The following is a 26,255-nucleotide window of genomic DNA, read 5'->3' as shown; positions in this document are numbered from 1 at the left end:
TATTATTTCATGACAGTACAGGCCATCCTCTGCTCATCCCAGAACTCATCCAGCCCATCCTGCAATAGTCCCAATGCTCCCCCTGTAGTCAGTGGGGCAGCACCGTGTAGGATTTTTGTTCCTTAATGTCTGGAAAGAAGAGAAAACATGAGCATGGTGTGAAGAGCCACATGTTCAGGTATGGCCAACAGAAATGTCCATCATCCTAACCTGAAAATGCCTTAATTCTGAAAATCCAGTCCCAAACCCTGGAGATAACAACCAGCACAGCTCTGCAGCCTGTGAGTTTCTTAACAATGCCAACACATTTCTTCTGAAGAAAACCCTTCAGTTTTGGTTTTGGAGATGATGAAGGTTGTGAAGAGTGGACACATGTGGCAGAGRAACATCACAGAATCATAGAACTGCASAATGGTTTTGGTGGGAAAGGACCTTAAARATCACCCAGTTCCACACCCTGCCATGGTCARGGACACTTTYCATTGTCCCAGGGTCCTCCAAGCCYCATCCAGCCCTGCCTTGGACACTTYCAGGGWTCCAGGGGCAGCCACAGCTYCTCTRRGCAGCTGTCCAGGGTCTCAGGGAAGAATTTCTTCCCAATATYTACTCCAAACCAGCYTTCCCTCAGCCTAAGGCCATTMCTCCTCATYCTSTCAYTCCACGCCCTCATGAAAAGTCCTTCCCCCACAGTGTTACCTTTATGAACTTTTTTGTCATCCTTCAGTCCTGGAAAAAGGGCAAAATTATTTTTCCACCAGCCATATATTGGGAGATTTCATGCAAATCCTTGCAAACCTTTAAAGCTGGCAAAGAGCTCTACTCAAGCACCTTTCAAGCTGCAAGGAGCCCTGATGGATCCTCCTTTTCTGTGAGATTCCCCTTCTTCTGGCAGAGCTGCAGGCAAACCACAATGCATTGGTTATTCTGAGCATCTGTGAGCGTGACCCAATTCCTGCACAGGATCTGTCGGTGCAGAGCAGCACAGAGCACTGATGCTGCAGCTAATTAATATTTCCTTTGTAACTTCCTGAGGAGGGGGTGAGAAGGAGCCAGGAGAGGGGGTTATATGGAAGGAATTATTTCAGAAGCTCACAGTRTTTTGAATTTCAAACCTGGCCAGGGTCGTTTCTGCTGCAGTTTGGTGCTGAACTTGAAAAAACTAAAATATATCTGTCTCTGTATCCATCTCCACACGTGTGTGTGCATATAAAAAGGCAGAAATATATCTGGAAAATGTGTCAGGCTTGGAGTGCCAGCATATAATTAACCAAACAATCAATCTCAGCTATAGACTGAGCTGCTCTTACCATCAGCAAAGAGAACCATTTAACCTCTTCTGGGCCAGAAAAGTAACAATGGTAGAAATATGCAGAGTCAAAATTATTCGTGCAAAGGGGAGATAGATTTTAACCCCAGGCTTGAGAAACCAGTTCTGGGAAGAGCTGACAGCTGCAAATTCACATAATTTGATGTCAGTGCTGTGCACAACTGGTGTGGCTGGAGRATGCTAAAGCTGGAGAATCTTTATGGCTCCAGTTCCTCTGATARAGGAGAGAACTTGGAGATTCTTGGAAAATGATTTGGGGCTGGTTCCCAGCACATCAGATTTGTTCATTTGTCCTGAAACTGAATGAATGCTCAGCTCCAGCTCCTGCTGACCAAAAGTGTCTCAGACCCTCAGGGCCAYGGGTGCACCATGAAGGGGCATTTGTCCATCTGCTGTGTGGACAGACCGGAAAGAGAAGGGGTAAAAGTTTATCCAACAACCCCTTGGCTCTGCTAGGGGTTTAAACATGGAAAAGGTCCTGGGGCTGAACAGGAGCTCAGGTGTGCCCAGGTGGCCACTGGGACCTGGCTTGGATGACCAATAGTTGGGCCAGCAGGACCAGGGCAGAGATTGTCCCTCTGTTCTTGGCACTGGTGGGGTTTGGAGCGACCTGGAATAGTGGAAGGTGTCYCTGCCCATGGTAAGGGGTGGAATGAGATCATCTTTAAGATCCCTTCCCACCCGCATCATWCTGGGATTCTGTAATTTATCCAGGATTTCTGTCCAGTTTGGGTGACCCAGAGTGGAGGACATGGAAGTTTTGCACTTGGAAATGCCAAAAATGTGTTAATTGATAGTGGCCTCCCTGACAGAATCAAAAGAGACAAACACAGAGCACACAGCACAGAGCAGGAGAAATTCCTCCTCTCAGACACCACTCCAGAAACTGGATTTCTAACACCCATTGCCCCAAAAAAGCCACTTCTCAGAAGGAAAATGGGCATTTGCCTGAGTTCTCCCTCAAATCATTACACTAAGGACCACAAGAGTAAAGACCAGGCTGCTGGCTGCTGCAACATTGGCTGCAGCTTGGAAATCCTCTCTTCTAAGCAGAGATAATATTGAAAACATCTTTTTGCAGAAATGTCAAGATTTTTGGGTTTTTTGTTTTTTTAATTTTTATTTTTATTTTTTGTGGAGTACATTTGTGCTCCATTTCCAGTTCTGAATCACCCAGTTTGCTCAGAAAAACTGTTCTTCTGAAGCTCTGCATGCTGGACGTTAAAAAAGTGTATTTTCTGCAAATATTCCTGTGCAGGGAACAGTGTAATGAAGAACTGGGCAACATTTTGCAGATACAACTTTTTTTCCATGGGAAACATTCAGATTTAGAGGCCAGAAAGTTTATTCTTCTGGTTTAATAATAAACAWGAATGTTTATTACTGGTATTGCCCATTTATTTGTGTAGAAATGAGACAAATAGCAATTTCGAAAAGCATTTGTATTGCCCCTTTCCCTGCTTTTCAGACTTAAATCTTTCACCTCGAAGATTTGAATGGAATTTTGAATTTCAATGGTGYCATTTGAGCAAAAAGCCCTTTACTAAAGAATCCCTTAAAGAAAACATTTGAAACCGAGATTGAGAGTATTATTTACCTCCAAACAATGCTTCTGCACCATTTATTACTTTGTGGTGGTTTTATTTTTTTTTTTTTAAGAATGGGATTTGTTTTATCCTGAAATTATTTCTTTCTGTCTGAATTATGCACAAGCTGAGAAAGCAACACTCTTGGAGCTCTGTTAATAAAGTGTTGTGAGAGGCCGTGGGCTGCAGCTGATGAAAAGCTACTGCATAAGTAGAACTTCATATTTTTCCATATATTTATTAAACAAAAGGAGTGTTTTTTTCCCCCTCTTTGACTTGTGYTGCTGCATTTATATGGGAAAGCTGCATATTTTTCTTTAGGTGCTAGAAACTTCTAGTTGAAGATGCAGCTCTAAACTTGCTTTTCCCCTGCTGAAAACTGAATTTTCTCCTGTTGAAATTAGGAGGAAAAGTAAGTCTGGGAGGGGAGGAAATTAGAAGGAAAAGTAAGTCTGCCTGCCAGAGATAACTGCAAACCTTTTTTAAGGTTCTACATTCCCTGTCGTTTCCAGGGTCAAGGGACTTTAGACCTTAAAAAAAGAATTTTGCTGATATCACTGTGTTTGTAATTGGGTCAGGAATGGGGGGTTTTTAAAGCCATGATGCCARCATGGATGTAATCCTAATCTGGGCAGTTGGGGGTGTGAATTTTCGAGTTGGGCACAGTGGATTTCCTTTAGGGAAACAGGAAAGGATCCCTGACCCATGGTGGCTCCTAAGGATGCCTGGATAAGGACAGGGAAAGTGCTGGTGTCTGATTTTGCTGGGCCAAAACTGCAGCAAAAGCCTTTCTGAGAGTTTAGCGGATTTTGGGTGAGCCTGTGGCTGAGTTTGGTGCTGCTAAAGATGTTTCTGGGGAATTTCTCCYGTTTTTTCTCAGGTCAGACTTCTTCGTGCACCAACCTGAGAAAAAGCAGGGCTTTGTAACTTGGAAAAGAAGGATTGGACAGCACAGAACACATTTTGGAGAAATCTGGTGTTGACCTTTATTTCAGTGTCTACACTTAATGTAATTGCCAAATTGAATCATTAATAAATTCTTCTGTAAATTAAATATGAACAAATAATAGTTTTGTTTTCTCATCTCCTTCGAGACCTTCAGAATTTGTGGCTGAAAGGATCCAAACCATCCATGAGAGGATGGAAGTTATGCTGAAGGTTCAGTGAGAGACCTGTGTCCTTCTGGAGCAATATTTGGAGGCTGAGGGGTACCTGGAAACATCTCAAGAGGAAACAGACTCTTCTGGGTGGTCACCTGAACCAAGCTGGCTCTCAAAAGTCTCTCCTTCAAGGGAACAAGGCACAGATGAGAAGAATAGCCTCAAGATATGCCTGAGAAGGTTTGGATTGGGTATCAGGGAAAAATTCTTCACTGAAAGGGTTGTCAGGCATTGGAACAGGCTGGGCAGGGAAGTGGTAGAGTCAYCATCCCYGGAGGGATTTCAAAGATTCAGAAATGTGGGACTTGAGGATGTACATGGTGGTGGTTTGGGGTTGATTGCTGGACTTGACAAGGTCTTTTCCAACCTCAGAGATTCCAGGATTCCAAAGTGGTGGCCATGGCCATGGGCACACTGCCTGCAGGTGAGAAGCAGGTATGAATTCAAATCCTTCCAGGTTTGGAAGGCTGGGCTGTCAAACCGTCAGGGATTGACTCGGGGGATCATTTCCCATGGGGCTGATTCCCTGAGGAAGGAGCAAGAGATGAAAATTCGATTGCAAAATTCAGTTTAATTCCAGAGCAGCTGGATTGGTTATTCCATCACAAAAGAGTCATGACAATGCATAATCATGGACAGCAGGATATTTACAAAGGCACAAAAGATGAGACCTTTTCCAGTGAATAATAGAGGCCACGGATACACAAAAAATTATTCTGCCTTTCTTTCAATATGTTCTTAAAAGAATCAGCTTTTTTTTCCCAGCTCCTTTAGCATTCTTTTTTTTTTTTTTTCAGGGGCAAATCAGGGTTTTGCTCAGGTTTCTTGAATACAGAACTGTTTCCAACACTCTCATATTGATGCCTGCAGCGTTGAGAATTTAATAGATGCACCTCATTTGCATAAATCATTTCAGAGCACAGCTCCACGGGGGAACAGAGAAAAATTAGCCTCTCTATTTGATCCAAATCCTAATGAGGCCAACAGAGAGGCTCTTYAGGTCCCTCCAAGACTGCTCCTGCCTCATAACTGGGAAGCCCAGTGGCTGCTGTGGTTGTATTGGGGTGGCAGAGGTGCAGTTTTAATTCCTACCTGTGACCTCTGGGTAACCTTTGACCTCTTGTGATGTTTCTTTGTTGCTCTAATTCCTCCATCTGACAGAAAACTGTTGAGGAGATCCTTGAAAAATGATTCGGRGCTGGTTCYCAGCACATCAGATTTGTTCATTTATCCTGAAATTGGGGTCATCAGAATGAGTGCTCAGCTGATGTTTAACCCCTGCTGGCTACAGCCAGGTGCCAATAAAACCCCAGGCTGCTCCAGGCAGAGGTGTTTTAGCTGCCTCATTCAAAATCAGCTTGTTACCTGCAGGACACAGTAATTTGCCATGGAAACTTGCTCCAAATTCCATGGAGAAGGTTGTTGTAAAAGCATTTGTTCTGCTGATGGCAACACACTCAAACTACAAGATAAACATTTGCCTTCTGGATTTGATCTTTGAGGTCTTTTCTGACCTCAGAAATTCTATGATTCTGTGAGGTTTTCAGTTAGCTCCCATTCTTGCCCAGCTTGGTAAATTTGGTGTGCTGAGAAACTGTCTGCTGGCTTGGGCTTCCTGTGGAAACACAGCTAGGAAGGAATTTGGGAAGTGTCTCCGTGGATAAAGGCCTTGTGAGATTAAAATCTTGATCCTGGTCTAAAACCTGCAGTAAGCAATCTGAATGCCCTGGTGTGACTTCACTGCCAYGCTTAGAGCTTGACAGTCAGATGGAAGCTGATTAATTATTGTAAATATTGGAGTAAAAGAAAAATATCAAGGGAGGTTTTGGACTTTCTCTCTTTTTTTGAGCAAGCAGTTTCTGGGGTATCTCTTGCTGGGGGCTCACTCAAGGAAAAATTAATGTCCTGAATTCAATGAATGAAACCGTAAATAGAGCAAGAAGTGTCACTGCTAAATCTCATATCTTCATTATCTTACAGAGAATGGCAGTAAAAAGGTGGAAATTTTMTCCAATGCCTCTGGACTGGATCCTCACACCTGAGGAGGAAAAGCTTCTTGTGCCTCAGAAATCATCCTCTTGGGACTGAAGATYATTGTTCCAGAAGAGTCTAGAGCTGTGACTAACACTGGTTCACAAAGGAATTTTCCAGCACTGAAGGAACACAGAGATTTCATGGAGGTCTTTCTCGTTTTCTGCAACTTTGGTGTGAGTGTTGGCAACATCTGTGCCAGACTTCACCTCATCCAGCTTTCCCCACCTCCTCCTGAGCTCTAAATAACTTTTTCACTTTATTTCTCTGACTTACAGATGAAGCCCTCATTGAGCTGACACAGCCTTTAAGGTATATTCAAGAGGGAAGTGTACTTTCATAAAAAACATTTGTGGACTTACAAGTGACTGGATGAGGCCAGTTTAATGCTGCTTCATTATTRATTAGCACCTAATCCACCTGAAAAATCTCGTTTATTGACCCAGTCACAGAACACAGAGTGTTTACCTGGAGTAGAGGCACTCAAGCCTGACTGGTTTTAAGACACAGGAGAAAATAAACATTCCCAGTTTCTCCCCAGACACTCAGTATTCCACTTTTACCAGTGAAAAACCCATTTCTTCCCCTCTGACAAAAATTATTTTGGCCATGAAAGGCTGAGAGCAGAAAAGGGGCAGTACCAGCAAACACTGCAGAGAACCTTAATTATTCCTGAGCTGAACCACTACCCGGATCTGGGTCTATTTCTCTGCCCTAAGTGGAGAGAAGAAACTGGCCCCACAAAGCTGCCTAAATTCAAGACTATAAATATGTCCCAAATGTTTTCATAAATATTAAGATATCGCTACTTACATTACTCTCACCTCATTTTCCTCTCTTTTTTTCTCACAAATTGGGCTAGACATGCTTTTCCATCCTATTTTTCCTCTTGAACCTGTTTTTGTAGGGGATGTGTTTCTAGAAGGGTTGAGTGAGTTCCAACGGCAGCGGCAGCTTTTCCTTCCTTAATCTTGCAATTTGTTTTTTTGAGGGATTCCAGCCCTGCTGCAGAAGAGGGATCAGAGCCTGAGAGGTGATTGATACCTCAGGGTGGCATTTCTGCTTTTTCCATCTCTTTTATTACCTTTAAGGAATTASCCACTGAATCTGCTGCATCCCAAAAGGATTTTTAAAACTGCAAAGCCAAACCTGCAAAAGTTGGACGACACCAATGGGACTTGGGAAATCCTACAGAGAAGGATAAGGAAAAAATACTCTCACATCTGACTGCTCATGCTGCCCCCGAGGTGAAATCCCAATAAACAAGTTACAAACCAGACCAATTCATTTACATGATTTGTCTGCCTTGAAGAGGGACTCACAGAAAGAGGAATTACAGAGGGCTGGAATGAGTCACTGCTCTGCCTGCAAGGCTGAGCAGAGCTGGGATCGCTGGGCTGGGGAAATATCTGGTCCTAAAAGTAGATAATAGAAATATAAATATCTAAGCATCAATTTAAATAGAAATATAAAATAARCATAAATCTAGATGTATTTCTAATATATGGAATATAAATATAGATGTATTTCTTATGAATAAAACATATAAATAAATATCCTATCAATTCTGAGCTGTACTAGGAGGACATCCACAGTCACCTCATCARTCCTGTATGTGACAATACATGAACTTTAATGCCCATTTATGAAAAATTAGGGGGGAGAAAGAAGAAAATCATAATCCACGGAGAGCAGGGGCTGCCCCAAGGTCAGGTTTCTTCCTCATGACTTATTTTGGTGGCATTGCAGCCACACAAAGCCAGCTCAGGGCTGCTCTTTATGCCATCCCACTGCCCAGACAACATCCTTGTGACCTATATGGCCTGACAATGCAAAGGACCCAGAACAAAAAATGGAATAAACACTAAGGATGCAGCCACTGCCACAGTGAAATTAGTTTGGGATCCCTCTCTAGTATTGAGGCCTGCTGTAATGGCCCACGGCTGTTTTATTAAAATCTGATTTTCCAAAAAATTATGTTCCATGCAAAATGTTCATCGGGAATGACCCACACTACATCCCCCATGAGACACTCCCAGAAATTCTTTGCGAAATTTTTATTTAGCCCATGCACAATGCACACCAAGGAGTGTTAGAACAATATCACTGCACACATGATCAATTTGAGTGTCTGGAAATGTTCTGTGGGAGTTGTGGACGTAATTTTAATTGTTCACAGGCATGTCTAGGGGTTAAACCCAATCTGCAAGCCTGGTGTTACAGGGCAATGTACCAATGTCATTCTGGTTTTTCATGGAGTCACAGAGATGTTTGAGTTGGAAAAGACCTTAAATTTCATCTCATTCCACCCCTACTAAGGGCAAGGACCTTCCACTATCCCAGGCTGCTCCAAGCCCCATGTCCAGCCTGGCCTTGGACACTGCCAGGGATCCAGGGGCAGCCACAGCTTCTCTGGGCACCCTGTGCCAGGGCCTCCCCACCCTCACGGGAAGAATTTCTTCCCAATATCTCATCTAAACCTACTCTCCTCAAATTTAAAGCCATTTCCCCTTGCAAATGTGACACAAGTCCATGAGACTGTCCATGGACAAAGAGAGACTCTTTGCCAGCATAGCAGAAGATGTTTTGGAGAAGTATCTGCAGGACTTGAGTAAAAACCCTTGATTTTCTATTTATTGTTTCTCTACCAGTGCTCAGCTGCTCCTCGGGTTTCGTGCAGGGATGGAGCCCAGAGCTGCCAAACTAGAAATCACACAGGATCTGTGAGGGAGGGCAGGAATGCAGCCGCTCCTCTTACACAGAGGGGAACTGGCTGGTGCAGAGACAAGGAAAAAGGTCACCTGAACCACATCCCAACCTGCTGCTGCTGCTGTGTCACCCCCACAGAGTGGGCAAAGCACAGAGTAAAAGAGGAATTCATAGAATTATGGAGTGCTTTTGATGCTCAAATGATTTTTGCCTTTTCCTTTTATATATTTGTAACCTTCCCAGGACTTTTCCCTCCCCTTTTCTCCAGCTGGAAAACCAAACCCATTCCAGAGCACCAAGCCCTGGGGGCACAAGATCCCATCATATCCTGGTTCTTCCTGGGAACCAAGGCTGAGAACAAGGGCTGTGAGACACATTTTCATAACCAAGGACAGTTGGGACCAAGGGTGGGGAGCTCCAGAGAAGGGGCTCGACCTGGGGGAAATTGCAGCACCACTTGTCCTCCTAATTGGTGCTTTTTATCAATTATGCAGATTTCTTAAAGCCTATCAAACTCTACTCACCTCTGTAGAGGGGCCTTTGTGGATGTTCTTCCATGGCTGCCCCTGGAGGGCCAATAAGGAGCCGCTTTTATATCACCTCTTATACTGAAATCATCTGAAGTTTCATTTCTAGGTTGAAAAAGGCAGCAGTCTGTGTTGGAAGAGACATTGAGTATCATTCCTGCGGTTAGGAACAGCTGTTTGAGGTATCATTCACAGGGAAGACAAAGAAAGTTCCCTCTTCATTCTGGGGTGCTGTGAAAATAAGGAATGCGAGGACAATGAGTTCAGATGCTTTGATCTCTTTTTCAAGTGTCTCCAACAGCTGCCAGGCCCTCCTCCTCCTTTTGGGCTCCCTGCCAAGGCACTGCACCTTCTGATCAAGGAGAGAGCATCTCCTGTGAATTTTAATGTCTCCCAGCTCCCACACGGGCCAGGCTGGGTGAGCAGACAACTCTCACCACGTGCTTTTAAATTCCAGGGTGCAAAAAGGGCAGCACAACCCTCGGGGACATCCCAATGGAGCAGCTCCCGGTACAAGGACTCCAGCACAGCCTGCAGCAAAGGGCAAAGCTGCAGCACACACYACAGGATGGGTTTGCTGGTCCTTCCTGGCAGGAAAATCCCCCAGGTGCCACATTTGCAGTGAAAAAAACAGCCTGGGAGGGCAGGGAAAGCAGCTGGGTCTTATGCCTCTCTCACCGGTCATGGCTTCATCACAGATCTGGCGCCTGAGCTATCACTGCCAGAGTTCAGGTCATTCTGTTTGGTAAATAAATAATTTGGTGGAAAGCAAAAATTGTCTGAGGTTAYATCCTCAATCAGAGGGTGATTTAGGGACCCCTGGCTTGTTTCCACCCATTGGGATTTAGTTCCTTCCCCGATTGCCACTGAGGAGTTTGCTCTTTGGAAAAGCCACRGGCAATTTGGCTGTGCAGCCTGTCCTTGTGCTAAATAGGATTAAGCTGTGCCCAACCAATGAGCAAATCATCTTCTGTACCAGATAATTTCATTTCAGGACAGATCAGAATCCTTCAGCCCCATGGCACACACAGAAGGATTGTGTGTGGTAACTCCAGCACAGAAGGATTGTGTGTGGGAACTCAAAATCCCACCTGCCATCCTGGAATCATAGATTCTTAGAATGGTTTTAGTTGGAAAGGACCTTCAGGGTCTTTCAGTTCCAACCCCCTGCCCATGGAGGGAGTTGGAATTGGATGGTCTTGAAGGTCTTTTCCAACYCAAAATATTCTGGSACTCCATGAAAAAMCAGGATGACATYGGTAYGTTGTGACCCTGCTACCATGACACCAGGTTTGCAGATTGGATTTAACCCCCTAGACAATCCTGTGAACAATTGAAATTGTGTCCACAAAGTGCCAGTGACCATTTTCAGACACTCAAATTGATCATCTGMGTAGTGAAATTGTTATAAACCCCTTGGTGTTTCTTGGGTTTGCTTTTCTGCTGCCTGAGTAAAAACGTGGCTACAAAAGTAAAATAAAGCCGCCACAGAACATTGAGCAGTTTGGGGAATTTCTCTCACAGGTACACCAAAATGAAGTTTTTTTCAGGATAAGAAAAGTTCAGAAAGAGTGAGTTTAAGAGTCTTCACTCCTAAGGTCTTGCAAATTTGGTGCAAATTTTAAGGKTTTTTTAGTAGCAGTGGCAACACTCCTACATGGTGTGAACCAGGCATCTTTTTTCTTTAATTTCCCTGTTTGAAGCCTTCCAAATGACTTCTCATCAGTGATTTCTCATCACAACAGACAGTTCATAGAGGTCAGCTGCAGGGGTGGCACTGACTAGAGCTCTGGCTGAACTTGGCAGTGGTGGCACTGGCAGCTCAAAAGAATATTTTGGCCAAGTGGAAGCKTGAAAGCTCTCAGCAGACTCCTCATGCTTGGTTTTGATCCAAGAATGGTCACAACAGGGGAACCTGTCACACAGAATTAACCACAGCCCTGTGTGGATGGAGAGGGGAAAGAGGACAGAGAGGTGTCCCTGGTGTGACCCWCCCACGGAGATGTGGAGCTCCCCATCCCAGGCCAAATTCCTTCTCTCAAATATGCTGGGTYAACAGAGAAATCTGCATCTCTGGASRTGTCCAAGGACAGRCTGGATGGAGCTTGGAGCAACCTGGGGTAGAGGAATCTGTCCCTGCCTGTGACAGGGGGTGGAATGGGATGAGCTTTGAGGTCCCTCCCAACCCAAACYGTTTCATGATTCCACAGTATTGACCGAGTCTCCCGTGATTATAAAGAAATTCACCACAAAAGTGCAACCTGGGAAATCAAAACATTATTTTATCTTCAGTAGATTTATGGCAAAGTTGCAAACTGGAACTGGGAAGTTTTTCTGAGCTKGTTTCAGAGGTGCTGAGCTGCATTTTTTATGGCCCCAAAATCAATCTGTGAAAAAACGCCTCGACAGAATCGAGCATTTGAGAACAGGCAGAGTCAGCAGAGAGCAACGCTCACATCCCTTGTCACATGTGCAGTGGGATAAACGGAACAACCAAAGGTCTGATTTGTTATTGCTCCCATCTGGAGGGTAAACCTGCCATTTCTGTCTGCCAAGAGCCACTCATTGTGAAGCAGAGACGTGGGGAAGGTTTCCTCACACTAAATCAGCCAGCCAAAAAAATGAACCTTGCGTTACAACCAAATAAGAAGCTTAATCACAGCCTACGTGTCTGGCTGCATAAATAATTCAAATATATGCAGCTGCAATTTCAATATATTAAACCCGAACCTCCCAAACAGCCCCGTGAAAAACAAAAATTAATATTCCATTAGTAAAGAAGTGGAATAAATTGAGGTTCAGGTTTGTTCTCATTTTGTCTTTGGGGAAGAAAGAACTTTTTACAACCCACAAGGAAAATAAATGTATTAATGAACATCTGGGGGTTATTTTATCCTGCTTAATCTCTCTTTACTGGAGCCACTGTTGAACCTACAGTGTCCAAAAAAAATTATTCTAAACATTCCTGTCACYGAGCCAAGGTCATGAGTTTGAGGTGTATTGCCAGAGGTAGAAAATGTTTTCTCCAATCTTCTTAAAAGCTCTGAATTTATATTTTTCTTACAAATGGTAGCATTCACTAAGTGYTAATGTAGTAAGGATAATTATGTTCTTAACAACAGCAATGTCCTTTTTGGTGACAAGGAYTTTTTAATACTGTAATATTCAAGGTTTCTGTATGCATTGCTCACAGAAAAATCCTTACTGTAAGAATTAGCATTCAATATTAACAGAGAGCAGGAGCAAAGCCCAATTATTTGTATAATGAGAGTTCTGGATGTCCTGTAAGGTGTGTAGGTGTGCATTTCAAGATAAACAATAATTGTTGCCACTTTCCTCCTCCAGCTTTGAACCAAAATGGGTTTGTGTAACATCTTCATCACATCTTTCTATTGGTGTTGTCTCCCATGAGACACATCTTTCTTCACAAGAATTTCCCTATTTTTGTATTTGCTAATCTGACAGGAATTAGTGAATTCCTGTTTCTCAGAAAGTTTTCTGAGTTTCTCAGAAAGTCAAGGACAGGTGATCCTGGTGTTGGTTATCCCCACCCATTCCTTGGATGTCCAGGTTCTCCTTGGCAGCACCTCTGTAGTCACCACCTTAGACCTTTGCAGAGGAGCTCCCATCCATCAGGAATCCCTAAATCCTTTCTTTAAGGTTTCCATGCAATTCATTCAGTGAGAGGAAGTCTTTGTGTGGTGCACATTTTGACCCTTTCAAAGAGAAAAATTGGGAATTTCAGTGTCTCCTCTGTCTTTTAGTTTCCAAAGTCCTAAATTAGACAACCTGGGGTTGTTAGAGTATATTTGAATTGAGCCTTAATTAACCTGCTGCACCTGCATAGATGAATTTCTCCCTGAACCGAGTTTACTCCATTGACAAGAACTCTCTAGAAAGGAGCTCCAATGAGTGGCTCTGGCATTAAGAGCTGCTTGAAACATGTCTAAAAACAGGTGAGAGGATTTTCCCCCAGAAAGTCAATACTGCAATCACAATTTCTCTTTGCTATGTGTTTACAAAGCTGACAATAATTTTTCCCACTCTGTCTCTCTTAGCAGAGAGAAAGCAGCGTTGTTCTATGTGCAATGAAATGCAGTTTTTCATCTTCTCTCCTTAGAGACACAGTGGTTTTAAGGAGAGAAACATGGGGTGGAAGGTTTATCCACATTCTGTGTCTGAATGCAACCTGAGGTTGAATGGAATTTATTCCTAAAGTGAGGGAATTGCACTTACCCTGTTGAGATTGTGTGAAGAATGCAAATTTATTTCACTGAAGTGCTCACACCTGAGAAAGTCAGAACAGGAGTTCAGAATACTGGAAACCTGCATTGTGCACCTCACCAAACCGAGCTTTATTAGCTTCARTTTGTTTTTGTTTTGGCTCCTGCAAAGTAAAAAGTTTGTTAATGAGCTTCTGCAGGCAGATGCCAGCAGTGAGGACTCTCGTTTGTCTTCATTGCTGAAGTGCTTCAAATCCATGTGTCATCCTGCACTTCTCCAGCTCTTCTCCAGCCCCTGGCTTCTTGAGGACTTGTTTACCTCCTGACAAGAGATGTGTTGTAGCTGAAGTGAACCCAACTCAAAAGCTCCCTGGAAATTTCTCCCTTTGTTGGAGCAATTGCTGCTCTAAACTTTGCTTTTCACTCTTGTTCAAGGCTTGGGCAACTTCCAGGGCTGGAGTATCACTATAGATGTGAGCAACTCTCARAAGAATGCTGCATTAATTTACATTTTGCACTGTAATTAGACTGGATTTGAATGATGAGAGTTGCTGAATTCTGTATTTCTTTTGTCAGCATTAGGAAAGGTGCCCATTGACTCTTGCCACTCCTTAGCTCCACAGATGGAACCCTTGTGATTGTAATCTGCCACAAAAATGATGTGTATTACAAACCACAGACAGCTAAATCATCATGTATATTGAAGAAATAAATTGAAGAAATAAACTGCAGAATAATAATCTGTAGAATATGAAATCACAGAATTCCAGAATCATTTGGCTTGCCTTTAACCCACCTCATTCCACACCCCTGTAATGGGCMGGAACACCTTCCACTAGAGCAGGTTGTCCAAAGCAAAGACTCAACTTGAAGATCTGAATTGTTGCTCTCACTTTATTTAGTTGCTGTGACTATGGTGAGTCAGTGGAAGGGAGGCAGTGATGTCCTCCTTTTTTTGCAAGTCCTTTTGAGTTTACCTTGCCTTTTTCTCTTTTCTTTTATTTCTTTTTATTTTAGGAGTGCTTTCAAGTGGCTGAAGCTAAATCCTCCATTTCATATCACAAATTCCTATTCAAATTTTATGTTTATGTTAATCTTTTCAGAGGAAAAAACCCATATCATTACTGTTTTACCACTTTGTTCAAAATAAAGCACAGTTGGTTTTATTTGTTTTTTTGCCTTTCTTTTCCTTCCTTTTTTTCCTTTTCCCCTGTTTTCACTTCCCTTCCCAGCAGCCAAACAAATGCCATCAGCTGTTCACACAAGCCCTAATCACTGATCCAACTGATGAATTCCAAATCTTTCCTCTGAGGTGGAGGAGCTGGTGAGAGCCCAGAATTGAGTTGTACTCTGTAATTTTGATTCCAAGCTTCATCCCTGCCCAGTTCTTGCTAAAATTACAGCAATTGTCTCAGAAACTGCTGGTTCCTGGCCAGGAATGGAAGCAGAGGAGGATAAAACCAACCAGTTTTCTGCAGGTCAGGTAAATATAATTACAAACAACTTCCTAAGGTGCAAAGAGATCCTTGAGAATGTGACCATCACAAACTGGGAAAGGGCTGAGTTCAGACTCAGCCAAGAGGGACCTTCTCCCATGGTGGACCAACATGTTTGGRATTTTCTCAAAAGAAAATTTCTTTTCCTCCAGAGACATCCTGGAACCCTCTCTTTAGACTCCTGTCTGTGAACTAAACAGGGCACAAGGAGAGAAAACTGGAATTTAGTGGCCAACTAGATCATGATCACACTTAATGGGAAATACTGGATGAGATGGAATGAAATCCTGCACACATTCCAAACCAAAAATCACATGACACACATAAATTTATTAYACATAATAAATCCTTTCAGCACTGCCAACTGAGGTCATGTTTCAGATCCCCATATTTTTTAGCTGGGAGCAGATGTGACATATTGAAATGTTATGGATTCTAACTGCTTTATGCCAAAGAGCTCAAAGTTAAGTGGCTGATAAGAAGCAGCCATTGATTAGGTATCCCAGAGTAGTAAATCTGAGTAAGAGCTGGGGAAAGCAGATTCTCGGCAGAGGGGGCCAACTCTGTTTTGGGGTCTTGCTGCTGGTATTTTATTTCCTTTGTAAAATGAGTTTCACYAGTGGATTCAGGCAAAAAATGACAATGAAATGTGGCCATTTCTCAGGACCTGTCAGAAGAAAGGGAAAGACAGACAAACATGTCTTTATTTGTCTGGTTCAGCTTCAGTTTTCTTCACATCAGATATTGGCATCGCTGTGCTTCAATGGCACTTTCCAGCTCCCACCCCCACCTAGATTTGGAGCTGATATTGACAGGATTCATTTGCTACCCAGGACACCTAATTATCGAAGTATTGAAATTCTGAGTTGAATTAATTGTCCCATCCCTGGAAGGGTTCAAGRCCAGGTTGGGTGGGATTTGGGGAAACTTGGTCTGTGGAAGGTGTCCCTGCCCGAGGCAGGGGGTGGAACAAAAAGAGCTTTGGGGTCCCCTCCAAATTCTGTTATTTCATGATTCCTGTTAATGTTTGGACAAYATGTGCTTTAGAGTGTCTTCTCTTCCCCAACAAGCACACCAAATCACAGGCTTGCAAGACAGATGTTTTCCTGTCTTTTTCSTCCCTCTGTCCCAGTCATTGTACAATAATTATGTAGATTTTCCCTGTAAACCAACGGCAGGGGTGATGTTGGCTGGTTTCAGCATTCCAGGTTACTTCCAGCACACTTAGGCTGTGTGTGGGAAAGATTCAAGGTATGGATCCAGGCTGGGAGAAGTGGACAGACTTCCAAGGGGAGAGGTTTGATCAGCAGTGATGGGTGGGGATGGACTCCAGCAGAGGGSTCCTCACTGAGCATCATAAAAAGGGATCTAAGGCCATGAACATAAAACTTCCCTGGTCTTTGGAGGCAAGGCCAGTTTAGTTCTGAGCTTTACACACCTATTCCAGTGCCTGACAGAGGGTAGTGGAGTCTCCACCCCTGGAGGTGTCCAAGGAAGGCCTRGAGGTGGCCCTCAGTGCYCTGGGCTGGGGACAAGGTGGGGATCAGGCACAGATTGGAGGTTTCCCAACCCCATTGATTCTGTGAGATGGGAAATGACTGTTTTGAGATGACATTGCCACTTACCTGGCTTTGTTCATGTGACCCAACAAAGGAGTAAACCATCAGGAGTCCCAGAGGAGGAATGATTTCTCTGTGAGCACGTGTCAGTGTCATGGGAGATTTTTAGGCTTTCAGAAGGTGCAGTGTTATGGCTGTGACACCAAGCCCAGGCTCTTTGTGCCACACTCTCTTGGGATCCTTGGCCAATCCAGAATCCTTCTGAGCTGGGGACATCCAAATTCCTTCCATGTATTTCCCTGAGTCACAGTTCGACCTTTATATCTGCAGTGTGAGGGAGTGAATGAAACCGTTTGTGTGTGGAGGTGATTTAACTGCTCGGATCGATTCACTACATGGGAAATTGCCTTAATGCTGCGGAGATCCCAAAATTTCTCATCCTGGCATTTCGCCATGGAAACCACMGGGGATCAAAGGAAGAGGATGTCATTTGCCATTTTTAAATCTTTAAACATGATTCTTTCTAATAGAGAAAGATGCTTGTGCAGGCATTTACAGCTGCCTCATCACTGAACTTACACGGAGAAGCCCTAAAAGCCAAGCTCAAAACCTTCCAGATATGTGTGATTGCAGGTTCTATCGAATCCAAAAAATGGTGAGTGCCCAAGAAAAGCCATGCTCTGTTCTTTGCCAGCCAGGAAGGACACAGAGGACACACAGCTGGCATCAAAGAGGGTTGGGCTGATTTTTTTCAGACTTCTCAGGTGATCTTCATCAAACCCACATTAATTTCTGGGCAGTGATTGGACTTCCTCATGTGGAAGGCATGTTTTGGCAGGATGGGATTATCCTCACCTCTACAGACATGGAATAAATATAATTGGCTGGGTTTCCCTTTCCCCAGCCCCCACAAGCTGTTTTTCTGATTTCTGGTTTAACCCAGAGAGAGATCCAGCAGAAGCCAGTGCAAACAGCTCTGCTTCTCAGAATGGCCTGGATGACCAGACCTTTTGTTTTCAAATGGAAATGGGTAATCCACGCAGAAAGAGGGACAAATACAGCTGAGACTTGTCATTTCAAGTTGTAGATTGGCCTTTATCAGCAGAGTGAACACTGGCTGTAAACCAGTTTAAGAAGGGGTGAGTGGCCAAACTGGTCCTATGGACATGGAAAAGCTCACTGACTTCTTGTGGAGATTATTTTCACCRCCTGATATTCATATGCATCAAATAATGTGTCTTTTATATGAAAAATTATTGTTCACTTGTGGTTGCCTGCCAGGCTTTTCTCCAGCACAGAGGAAGGCTCATGCTTTGTTCTGAGCAACAAAGACTTTTGGAGGATATCCCAGCRTCTAATCCTCCCCTTACAAGAACCTCTCTTTGTGGGGAGGGTTGTAGGCACCCATAAACGCAGGAATTGTTTCAGACATATTGACGGTGGAAGAGGAGCAGTCATGTGCCTGTAATTTCATGGTTATCACCTCCATGCATCACTCCTACCTCCAAAGGATCATCCATGCACCCAGCTCATGCAGGGGGGGAGGGTTTTGGGATCATTCATGTTGGATTTGGTACTGGTTCTTCTGCTGGCACAAATGTTCTCAAAAAGGTCTCCTCAGAACCTCTACTTGAARTGAGGCCCTGCCCACTGCAAGGACCTGATGGCCTTTAAAGGTCTCTTTGAACCCAAACTTTTCTGTAACTCTGTGATTTTGAGTGTGATTTGGTCTATCTGGTTAACCTTTCAAACTGTGAGGTCATTATGCAAGAACCTCCCCAGCTCAAAGCCTCCTACTTAATTTCCCTTCTCTGTGTCTTCCTCAGGACTTTGAAGAAGCTTTTAATAAATTAAAATAAACTTTCAATAAATTAAAATACCAGGTGGAACATCTCAGACACAATGTCTTCACGATGGTTTTATTGCTTGTTTTAAGCAGTGTCAACCACAGAGAAGAACCTCCTCTGAAGCAAGGAGGTGAACCAAATACAAAGGAGAAAAACAAAAAAACAAAAAAAAAAACCAAAAAAGAAAAATAGCCATTTCATTGCATATGTACAGAGTCAGAACGAAAAATAAATAACATCAGGCAAAAGGCCATGAAACAAGGCAGAGATTTCACCTGTGCTGAGCAGGCARCCTGTTCTCGCTGGCATGAAGGATACATCACAAGCACCTGGTAGAGAAAAGTCCCCAGAGATAGAGATTCTCTGCTCACAGCCAGTTTCCCTCACCCTCTGCTGTCAAAGCCTATTTACAGGAGGGCACAGCAGAGGTGTTGACAGCTTGAGTGAGAAGGGTCAGTTGGTACCAGCTGCTGACCCACAGCTTGAGGTGTTTGAAACAGGGTCTGAAAAATGCACTTTCGAAGTCAAAAAAATGCTGTTTTTAACTCGATTTATAATTGGCATCATCTGAGTATCAAAAATGCAGTTTGTTTATTTCTGTTTTAAATGTGTTCTTCAGATTTCCTCTATGTACAAATGCACAATACCCACAAAACTTGGGAATAAAACAATGGTGCTCTGCTGATGCCGATGTGCGTGACCTCGAGATCTGGCCCTCAGAATCCAAGAGGGCATTATTTTCCTTACAGACCTGTTACATCATTCCCAGCCCCAATGTTTGTCTTCTTCCTTGTGATTTCATAGTTTTCTAGAAAAAAATGGGGTTTCAAAGCCAGGGCCCTTCAAGATCTAGCACAACACCATGAGAGCAAACGAGGAGTCAGGGTATTCGGGAAGAGGTGGTSCATGGTGCCAAGAAATTCCTGATTAAAAGCTATAGTTTGGARCTGCACAGGTCTCCAGGGGAAATAACAAGGTCAGTGACTGCAATTACACCTCATCAGACTGGGATGCAAATACTGGGTTTGGAGAAGGGGTGAAAAGTTGATTGATTGAGAGAAAATGGATTGATATCCACGCTGGGTTGGATTTTGGGACATCTGACTCCACGTGCCACTCTGGGGCTTGAATCTTTTCCTTATTCCAGCAGTTTAGCTCCTGAATGATGCCAGCAGAGTCATTCTGGGTGGGTGTGGGGGTGTGTGTGACCTCCTGCTCTATGAGGTTCATCTCCAGTCAAGCAGCTTCRTGGTGCTGACCCCATCAACATTGGGGTGGGAACAGTGCAGAGTTGCAGGGTGAGCAGGGAATTCGGGACTGCACTCCCTGTCTCCGAGAGTTTGGCACATTCATGGGTGCAGAGATGCCRTGGGGGGAAGCACAAGGCTTGGAGGGAACCCAGGCAGTGCCAACACCCCACCCAAACACCCTGCCTGAGAGCAGGAGCTGGGACACAGCAGGAGCAGGGATGTTCTCCATGGGCTTTACTGTTGCTGTTGGATTCACCCTCCGGAGAAGGGACATTGCTGCTGATCCACCTGGATCTCAACAGGATGTTTATCAAACCAAGAGGAACTTGAGTGGTCTGAAATAAGCTTCATGAAGACACATACTGGCATTTCCCAGTCTGAGAGATTTCTTTTAGTCTGAAATTATTTAATATTTCTTTCCCCATATTTCCTTTCCCCTTGTTTAAACGYGGGGGCGAAGGTGGAGGGAATGAAGACAGAGCAATCCCACCAAACCCCTTTAATCCCTGCCATGGAGCCAAGTGGTGTTCATTCACTCCTGAGCTTGCTTTGGGACTTCATTTTGCTTTTGAAAAGTCGCCAGCAAGCTTTCATTAATCAGCAGGTGCATCTCTCTCTGAAAGCATTTCCATCAGATTGGAGCAGAGATTTGGGTTTAATCTCCCAGCTCGCGGAGCCCTGTGGCACAGACATGACCCTCACTGCTTTTGAGATGAATGGGAACCCAGCAGGATMTCAAGAAAGAAGAAAATCCGATGATTAGTTCACGTACAAAGCATCTTTTCTCCAGTAACACCTTCCCCGCGAAAAATATAACTTGTTTCCTAGTAAAAAAACCTCAAACAAACCAAAAATAAAATGTTGAGGTCTTTCATCTCCTGGCCTTTCCCCTTTCATTCCATGACTGCTGTAATGTTGCTGCTGCACACATAGCTCTGAACTTAAAAGCTTCAGTTTAATGCTCCTAAAATTTTGCAACAGAATTTCTTTTCTAAAYCCTAAACATGGTCATATTCTCTGTTTTTGCTGCTTGTGAGAGTCAAAAGCAAACACAAAGCAGTACARCTCCCATCTGAACAGAAACATCTCTAGGTCCCAGCTTTAGAGAAACAGCTGCATTCCAATGTTGGCTTTGAACCTTGTACCTCTTGACCTCGAGACAACAATTTATTGTCTGTATTTTAATTGTTCTATGCTTATTAATAATTTTTAGTAATTCAGTCACTGAAGTTTAGAACAGGAGTTTCCTGCTCTCTTACTGATAGAAAAAGGGATAAACAGCTCCAGAATGAAGAAAAAGGATTTATTTTAAAGGCATAGCCCTGTTTAATGCTGGTGTAATYCAGGAGTCACTGCAGTGAGCTGATTGGTGCAAGAGGGATCAGAATTTGGCTTTGTTTCTATGAAGCATTTTGGATCCCAAATTCATGATCCTCAAACATGTCTGTGCCTTTTAATAGAGGCAGAAGGTTTAATACCTTTCAAGAGGTACACCTCATCTTATTTTGCAGCAAATGGGTACAGCTGCCCTACTGGAGTCAGTCCTGTGTTACACTGAGGTCAGGGTGGGGCTGGGGGAGCAGCAGAAGTGCTGAGGTCTGTGGAGCCAGGCCTTGGGGCCAGGATATGGGGCCAGGCTTTGGGGTCAGGAAATGGGGCCAGGCCAGCTCACTCCAGGCTGTCATTTGCAATGAAGTCCTTGAACTCGGTTTTATTGATGAGTTGGATGAAAAGCAGAGGAGACAAGGCCAAGTCATGGAGCCAAATTCCTGCACTAAGCCAGCTAAAAGAGGGCCTGATCCCAATGTCATCATTCACTTGATTGCTCACGTCCCCAGAGCTCTGATTTCACCCCCAGCTCCTCTGTTCCCTGGSATCCGAGGCCAGGGCAGCTGGGCTGGCGGCTCTACAGCACTGACACTGCCCTGCCTGTCACTGCAGGTGTACTCAGCACGTTCAGTTCATTTAATCCCTCAAACAGCCCTGACAGCACAAAGGCGACGTGCCTGGATGTWCAGTAATGGAATAATTGCCAGTAGGATGCCCAGGGGCACAGTTCTGGCATACTGATGTGCTCCACATTTTCTGAAGGAGCCCCTGAGCTCAGGAAACATCCCATCTTCAGGCTCCTGTGTGAAATAGGCTGGTGGTGAATCTGACAGGCTGCAGAGGTGCCTGGGGTGTGGGTAAAGAACCCGCTGGATTTTCCCCTGTCCAAACTCTTCCTGGCTGTCTTTGGCACGTGGCTGAGAGCAGGGCTGGAACCYGAGAGAAGCTGCAAACACACAGCAGAACATCCTGCAAAGGGAAAGGGAGCACAAGGAAAGGAAAAGGAGGGAGAAGAGCAGAGGGGAAATGCACAATGTGTCTGAGCGCTGATGGCTCAGGGGCTGCCGGGAACAGATGGGAAGGGATTCCCTCACATCCCACAGAGGAGCCTGCTGCCAGGGATGCTTCATTTCTGCTCAGCTGCTCTGTGCTCCAGCTCCTCTGGTGCTTGTCTGGGAGCTGGGATTCCCATCCACACCTCAGTGATGCATTCCCAAGGTCGGGCAGGGATCCCCTGTAGCCCATCAGATTAGGTGGGCATGAAAAGGTAGCATGACAAGAGGGGGGATGTCTTTGCAGCCTGATGAATCAAATCTTCCCCAGGCTGACACTGCTTCAAAACTCTGACCCAGTGAGACAAAGCATTTTACACCGAGTGGAACGACTCAGAAACTGAGTCAGAGTTTTTCCTCACTTCTTCTGGGTTTCCATGCAGCCAGACATTCACCTGGAAAAATGCAGGTCAGATCCTTGCTTTGAAACAGGCACAGGAGAAGAAACGGTGGTACTGRTGGGGTTTCTCTGGTATTTCCTGTGTCAGTCCTGGTCCAGGTTTGAAAATGCTCAGCAAGCACCAAACACAACAACAGAATCACAGAATGTCCCGAGCTAGAAGGGACCCACAAGGATTATCGAGTCCAACTCCTGGCCAACCCCAAAAGTCACAAGTGCCTGAGAGTGTTGTCCAAACCCTACTTGAACTCTGGCAGGCTTGGGGCTATGACCACTAATATAAAAAAGGGTTCTTGCCTCTGAGTACCTCGTGGACTTCAAAGGGATGTTATTTCAGGGGTGTCAGGGCATAAGGGCTTCAATGCATGCAAGAAAAATGGGGAAATTTGAAGTATCCTCTTGCTTTTCCCTGCATTTTGAGAACCAGGGAGCTGCTAAGAGAGCATTTTGATCTGATAACTGTTGGATCCTCGCTGCTGACATGGGSTCAGTGTAATGGGGCCCTGACAAAGCTGGCTCACTCCTGGCCAGCCCAGGATCACCAGCACTACAATTCCAGGAATTTTCACATGTTCCTATCTTCCTGGGATCTGCAGCTGGGTAGCCATGGCTACAGGATCTGAGCAGGCTCCCTGAAAACCCAGGACTGCAAGTTTCCCCCAGGTGTATCAGAGTTTCTCACACCCCTCACTCACTCCAGSCCCCCACACTGTTCTCAGTCCCATTTGTGGAGAAATACTTCAGAAACATCCAGCTCAGCTGATAACAGGCTCTGGGAATGCCTGTGGCATGGAACACTRCCCTGGCAGGACTCAGAAAGGAGCTGGATGTCCTGATCTGCAAGATCTGCAATTCCCCTCCTGGGCTCAGCGTGTTTTTTTGGTGTCACAGGTGTTTAAGGGGAGACAAGAAGTGATCAGAACAGCCCCCAAACCCACCAAGCTGCAGGTGCCTCCGTCCAATGATCTGCATTTCACTGTGGAGAAATAAAAGTGGGAAAGGTGAGATCTCTGAGGGAGGAGCCCACCTGCCTCTGCAGGTGCCTGTGTTTGTGACACTCCTTCTCAAGGGCATGTTTTAGTAGGATAACAGCAGCCCAGTTACTGATTGTACATGTGAGCTGGGCAGGGATTTCCCACCCTCAGCAGGAAATTTTTTCAACCCCACTTGATGCAGTTGTGTGGGACACAAACGTGAATATCTGTATCTGCGTGYTTTCTGTCTTCTGACTGAGTTTGGAGCTGTGGGGTTGTTTCAAGTGAGATATCTCTCCTTTGCCTCTCCACCATGAAAACCAGAATTAACTCAACTATTCCCTTGGTTTTAATGGGATCCATGGGCACTCTTTGAGTAGGAATTGCCCCTAGAAGGAAAGATGTAAAATGCACTCACACACATCTTCAAGATCTAGCAATGCCTTCATACAGGATGAAATCTCCCCACAAAATCTGAAGAAGAAATGGATTTAATAGCTCCTTCACTCCTCCTCTCTCCTGGAGCKCCTGTTTTGTGCTGAGACAACCTTGTTCTGATGAGAGCAATTTCACCTGCCGCTGTGCCGCTAATTTTTGTCATCAGKACAGCGGCTCCTTATGGCAGCTTTGATCCAATTAAGGGTTTCAGGGCCCTATATCTCCCTTTCCTGGCAGTGTGTGCTAAGCAAGTGCAAATGAATTACAGCCCAATTATTTTCCCCCTGATCCCTAACGATCCTGGGCACATCAACACACCAAGATCTGTGGGAGAGCTTGAGCAGAATGAAAAAACACAGTCTTGCTCCGCTTTTGGCATTTGGAGCTGGTCTTTATACATGCAAATCAAGTTTCCTGKTCATGGAACAACCAATCCAAACACTGTGTCACAGGCACAGTGCACAGAAGGGCGTCCTCATGCTGGTCCTTCTCAGGGATCTGCTCTTCCAGGGCGTACCCAAGGGTGCCTGGAAAGCTTCTGCTGTCAGGGAGGGTGGGGAATCAACAGAACACACTGGGGCATCCCCTGAGGGCCTTTCCTGGTGCTGTAGTTTTGTCTCCAGCTGTGCAGAATGCAGGGGCTGTGTGCTGGTCTCTCCCCTCCTGCTCATGTTCCTCTTGTCCCTTCTCCCCATGTCCCCAACACCATCTTTGGTGCYGTATCATCACCTCTTATCCACAGGAATTTCGGCACATTCATATGTTTGGCATTTTTTTTTTCCTCCTGCTTCCTGTCTCTGTCTCTCCTTTACTGGCTCATTTATTTTTATTTTTTTTAAAAAGTGCAATTTTTCTGTTTCGGAGATGCCAGTTCTGGTAAAGCCACTGAGGACTGAGACTCTCCCCTCCCTTACCCTCTGTACTTCATAATTTATGATACATCAGCACCTCCCAGGTGGGACTGGGAGCAACTGGGACCTTTTCTCGGAGTTATCAACCCCCGAGGGCTTGAAACTGAAGAATGAAAGGTCTGAAAAGAGGGAGAGGAAATGTTTTTCTCTGCCTCTCGGCTTGTCTGGTGTCATCCCGGATGCCAGCGGCATTTCCAGTCACGTGTCCTCTGTTGGCTCACGTGGAGCAGGTCATTTCACAGGGATTTGTCATCACACATTCCCAGGGATCCTCGTGCCTCTCCTCTGTGGGTGCTCAGTGCCTGGGGAGCCTGTCCCCRTCACACCAGAGAGAACTCGGCCTGGAAGCCGGAGCAGCGGCGCGTCTTTGGCGAGCACTTGGTCAGCATGGAGATYTGCGTGCTGAAGTTGGTGCCGTTGCTGCCCAGGGAAGGGTGGTGGTACTTCATGTCCGAGCCCAGGAACCGCTCCAGGTGCCACCTCCGCCACTTCCTCTTGAGCTCTGCTTGGACCTGGGCACGGGGGACACAGGAAAGGTGGCACAGGGCATCAAGAGGTGTTCTGGCTCGGTGACCCACCCACCACAGGGCCCAGAGTTACTTTAGAATCACAGAATCACTAAGTTGGAAGAGACCTTCAAGGTCTTCAAGTCCAAACTATGCCCCAGCACCTCAACTAAACCATGGCAGAAAGGCCACTAAACTCAGCCTGGCCAGAACTTCTAATCAGAGAAAAAAAAGGGGGCAATCCAGGGAATTACTGGAGGAGAAATCCCTGAGCTTCATCAGAAAGGAATTTCTCATTGATACATCAAGGTATCAGACTACCTAACTTCAGTTGTTGTCTTGTGGCTAGTTTTAATTATAGTACAGCCACAGTTAAGGGGATAAAAGGGTTTTATTTTGGTATTTAATGGGATTTTATGTTGGTATTTAATGGGATTTTAGGTGCACAATTTAACAGAAAATGTATACTGCACATAATACGCATATAAATTTTACAGATTTTATAAATTAGTATCTTTATTTATAATTTTTAATAAGAAACTTAATAAATGAAGTAATGTTTAAAGAACTTTTTCTGGGATGGGGTTAGAGCTTATTTTATACAATATGTTTTAGAGAGAAGGCTTCAAGCAAGGTTGGAGCCTCAGGTTTTAAGAGAGCACAGGGTATACTGACTCTGTTGAGGATGTTTGGTCTTTTTGTTTAGAAGAATTTTAAAATTAAGTTAGAATATTAGGTGACAAGAATTACAAGTATGTAGGTGTTAAGGGGACAGGGGTACATAAAGGGTATAGAAAATGTTTAAAAGGGTATATAAAATATATAAAAGATCACATAAAAGGATAGGCAAAAATCATCAGGCATCACAGTGGGAACACACCCGACACTTCGTGASMWYMWTWARRWKRWTTTTTTTTTTCACTGCCCTGT

At 44.6% G+C, this 26,255-nt stretch overlaps 1 protein-coding gene across 1 annotated transcript in view; it reads right to left on the bottom strand.

The window, feature by feature from the left end:
• Positions 1 to 22,867: 22,867 nt before the first annotated feature.
• The window catches only part of VIPR1 (vasoactive intestinal peptide receptor 1), a 99,658-nt gene continuing 96,270 nt past the window's right edge, over positions 22,868 to 26,255 (bottom strand). Inside the window, exon 13 of the mRNA XM_057370875.1 lies at positions 22,868 to 25,331. Coding sequence (XP_057226858.1) covers positions 25,140 to 25,331 — 192 coding nt within the window. The 3' untranslated portion in view covers positions 22,868 to 25,139. The remainder of the gene's footprint in view (positions 25,332 to 26,255) is intronic.

The sequence above is a fragment of the Malurus melanocephalus genome, unplaced genomic scaffold (assembly GCF_030028575.1).
Source record: "Malurus melanocephalus ecotype Western Australia unplaced genomic scaffold, MMel_1.1 scaffold_135, whole genome shotgun sequence".
NCBI lineage: Eukaryota > Metazoa > Chordata > Aves > Passeriformes > Maluridae > Malurus > Malurus melanocephalus.
Note: the sequence above shows the minus strand (reverse complement) of the source record. Positions and strands in the feature narration are given on the sequence as shown.